This window comes from Gekko japonicus, unplaced genomic scaffold, assembly GCF_001447785.1.
Source record: "Gekko japonicus isolate JY-2015 unplaced genomic scaffold, Gekko_japonicus_V1.1 scaffold1353, whole genome shotgun sequence".
Taxonomy (NCBI): domain Eukaryota; kingdom Metazoa; phylum Chordata; class Lepidosauria; order Squamata; family Gekkonidae; genus Gekko; species Gekko japonicus.
In genome coordinates this window covers 418,810-421,843 of record NW_015164710.1, presented here as the reverse complement: position 1 = coordinate 421,843, position 3,034 = coordinate 418,810, and the positions used below count along the sequence as shown (strand labels likewise).

Sequence of the window (3,034 nt, the reverse complement as noted above, 5' to 3'; positions counted from 1 at the left end):
TGCTTGCGGCCACGGTGGCTGGGGGGGGGAACCTTGGAGGGCTGGTGGCTAGCTGCAGCCGTTGCTGCTGTTGTGGGGGGGGGAATCCTAGCGAGCCCAACGGACCGCCTGCTGGGCTCACCTGCAGCCGCTGCCGCGTCCTCCTCTGTGCGGAGCTCCTGCAGCTTCAGCAGGTGGGCCACCCGGGAGCCGCGGGGAATACCTCCCCCCCCACGAGTATCGTGGGTCCCGCCTCTTGTACAAACACAAATACAAACAATTGGCCTCCCCCCCCTGCTCCTAATTTATACGGAGTATTTTCCATTGTTTAATTGTTATAAGTCGTTACAGGAGCCCTTGGGGGCTGAGCATTAGTGCGGTCAGTGTTCCTTCTAAGCTGAGCTCATGTGAGCTAGCTCACAGGTTTTTAGCCTCCAGCTCACACATTTTTGTCTTAGCTCAGGGAAGATGGCTCCAGAGCAAACTAATTTATGCAGAAGCCAAACCACTCACTCACAACTTAAATGCCGGTAGCTCTCAAAGCAGAATTTTTGCCCACAAGACTCCACAGCTTAGAGGGAACATTGAGTGCGGTATAGGTAAAAACGCCGCCAGTACTTTGTAATATCTGTAATGCATTATTTTAATTGTCGTGTTTTAATTCTGTACTATTTATGCTTTTATCTTGTATTGTTGGAAACCGCCCTGAGCCTGCTTTGCGGGGAGGGCGGGGTATAAACTTGATTATAAATAAATAAATACATAAAAATAAATACATAAATCGAAACAATTGGTCTCCTCTGCTCCCCAACAATGCGGAGGTTGCCCGAGGTACCCCGGAACTTACTTCTGGCACTCATCCAGCACAAAGGCTCGAGGATGGTCATCCCCGGACATAGTGATGACTGTGTCTCTTTCAAAAGCTCCGGGGCGGGTCTGATTCACAGTGTGCCGGGTGATGGTGGACGTGGTGTAGCTCGTCCAGTACAAAGTATCCCAGCCTCGGTGGTAGGCCAGCCCCTCGACTGAGCCAACATCTGTTGAGAGGAGAGAGGGGTGAGACTTCCAATGAAACCCTCATTTCCATATAGACCCGTAGCAACTGGTAAAAGGTAAAGGTAAAGGTTCCCTTGCTCGAAAGCCAGTCGAGTCCGACTCTAGGGTTGCAGTGCTCATCTCCGTTTCAAAGCCGAAGAGCCAGCGCTGTCCGAAGACGTTTCCGTGGTCATGTGGCCGGCATGACTAAACACCAAGGCGCACGGAATGCTGTTACCTTCCCACCGAAGTGGTACCTATTTATCTACTTGCAATTTCTTGCTTTCGAGCTGCTAGGTTGGCAGGAGCTGGAACTAGAGATGGGAGCTCACTCCGTCACTCCCTCCACCACGCTCTACAGGTTACCAGTATCACAGTTACACATGGACTAAAATTAATTCGACTGATGGGCTCTCTTTGGTCCCACCCTTGCAATAGCCCTCTCTGTAATAGGAAGCAGAAACAGGTTGGATGTTATTAGTTCTTGCCCATGCTTTGATTCTGCAGCTTGCTTGTTTTTCTCCCTGTGTTTGCTCTCGCTCTATAACACTCTACTGCTTTCCTGATCCTGATTATCTGATACAAAGACCTTCCAAAGTCTAGCCTTTAGCGCTGCTTAAATAACCAGAAAATTTTATCTTAGACTGTACCCCTTCAGATTCCCTGTACCTAGAAATACAGCATGTGAGGAATAAAGTTCAAGACCAACGAAGTGTTATTCAAGGTATGAGCTTTCGTGTGCACACACAATTCCCCAAATAAATTGAAACGGAAGTTAACAGTCCAAACATATAGGCAGAGGGGGGACAGCAATTCAGCATACAACATAATGAAAATGTTTTAACAGATGAAAAGTCCAAACAGGGATAACAAGCTAAGTTTATTTGGATTTAATTATTTGGGTGGGTGGGGGGGAGAAACACAGTGAGTGAGGCGGCGGAGGAGACACAGTGAAGCAAATAAATAGGTCAAATTGGAGACTAATGTGTAAATGTATCCTTCTTAATTGCGGGATGCTAAGAGGAATTACGTTCCGTGCACCTTGGCGTTTAGTCATGCCAGCCACCTGACCACGGAAACATCTTCGGACAGCGCTGGCTCTTCGGCTTGGAAACGGAGATGAGCACCACAACCCTAGAGTCAGATTTGACTGGCTTTTGAGCAAGGGAACCTTTACCTTTACTTTAAGAGGAATTAACTGAGATCCTGTTGTTACACTCCATTCGTCTACTCTTAAGCACAGAGGTAACTAACAGCTTCCTATTCTTTGGGGTGGGGTGGATGGCTGTGCAGTGTTATGTCTCCACTGTCATCAGATCGGAGAAATCAGCACGAGGAAGAAGACTGGACAGAACAATCCTCCCTCTCATTTTCGTGTTCTGCAAGCAGGTAGGTTTTTTTTAATGCTTCACGTATGTACCTTAAAGTGGTACAGTCCATGAATGCCTTCACTGCCTGATTTTGCAGACTGGCCGCTCCTTGCCTGTCGTACTCGTATTGCCCTCATCCAGAACTGGCTAAAGCTTCTCTGACTCACATCCCGATAAGCTTTCCAGCTTCACCCCCAACTTTTTGCCTGCTGTTCTTTTGGGGATTCAACAAAACCTCTTGCACTGAAGAACACACCTCATATATATATTACAGGGCTCTTTTTGTAGAAAACGCCCAGCAGGAACTCATTAGCATAATAGGCTACACCCAACAGCAAAACCCATTAGCATATCAGGCCACACCCTGACCGCACCACTCATTAGCACATTAGGCCACACACCCATGTTACCAGAAGTGTGGTCATCCAGCCACACCCACCTTTCCCTTCTTATTCTGCTTACCTTGTTTGTTGTCAAAACCCAGGGCTTTTTTTGTAGCAGGAACTCCTTTGCATGTTAGGCCACACACCCCTAATGTAGCCAATCCGAATGAGTTCCTGCTGTTGGGTGTGGCCTATTATGCTAATGAGTTCCTGCTGGGCGTGGCCAACTCAGGAGCCAGCTGGAACTCCATTCCTGCCCCAAAATAG

General features: G+C 48.1%; 1 protein-coding gene across 1 annotated transcript in view; it reads right to left on the bottom strand.

Moving 5' to 3' along the window:
* The window catches only part of LRP1 (LDL receptor related protein 1), a 491,602-nt gene that overhangs the window by 98,585 nt on the left and 389,983 nt on the right, over positions 1–3,034 (bottom strand). The window contains exon 44 of the mRNA XM_015409543.1: positions 827–1,016. Coding sequence (XP_015265029.1) covers positions 827–1,016 — 190 coding nt within the window. The remainder of the gene's footprint in view (positions 1–826; positions 1,017–3,034) is intronic.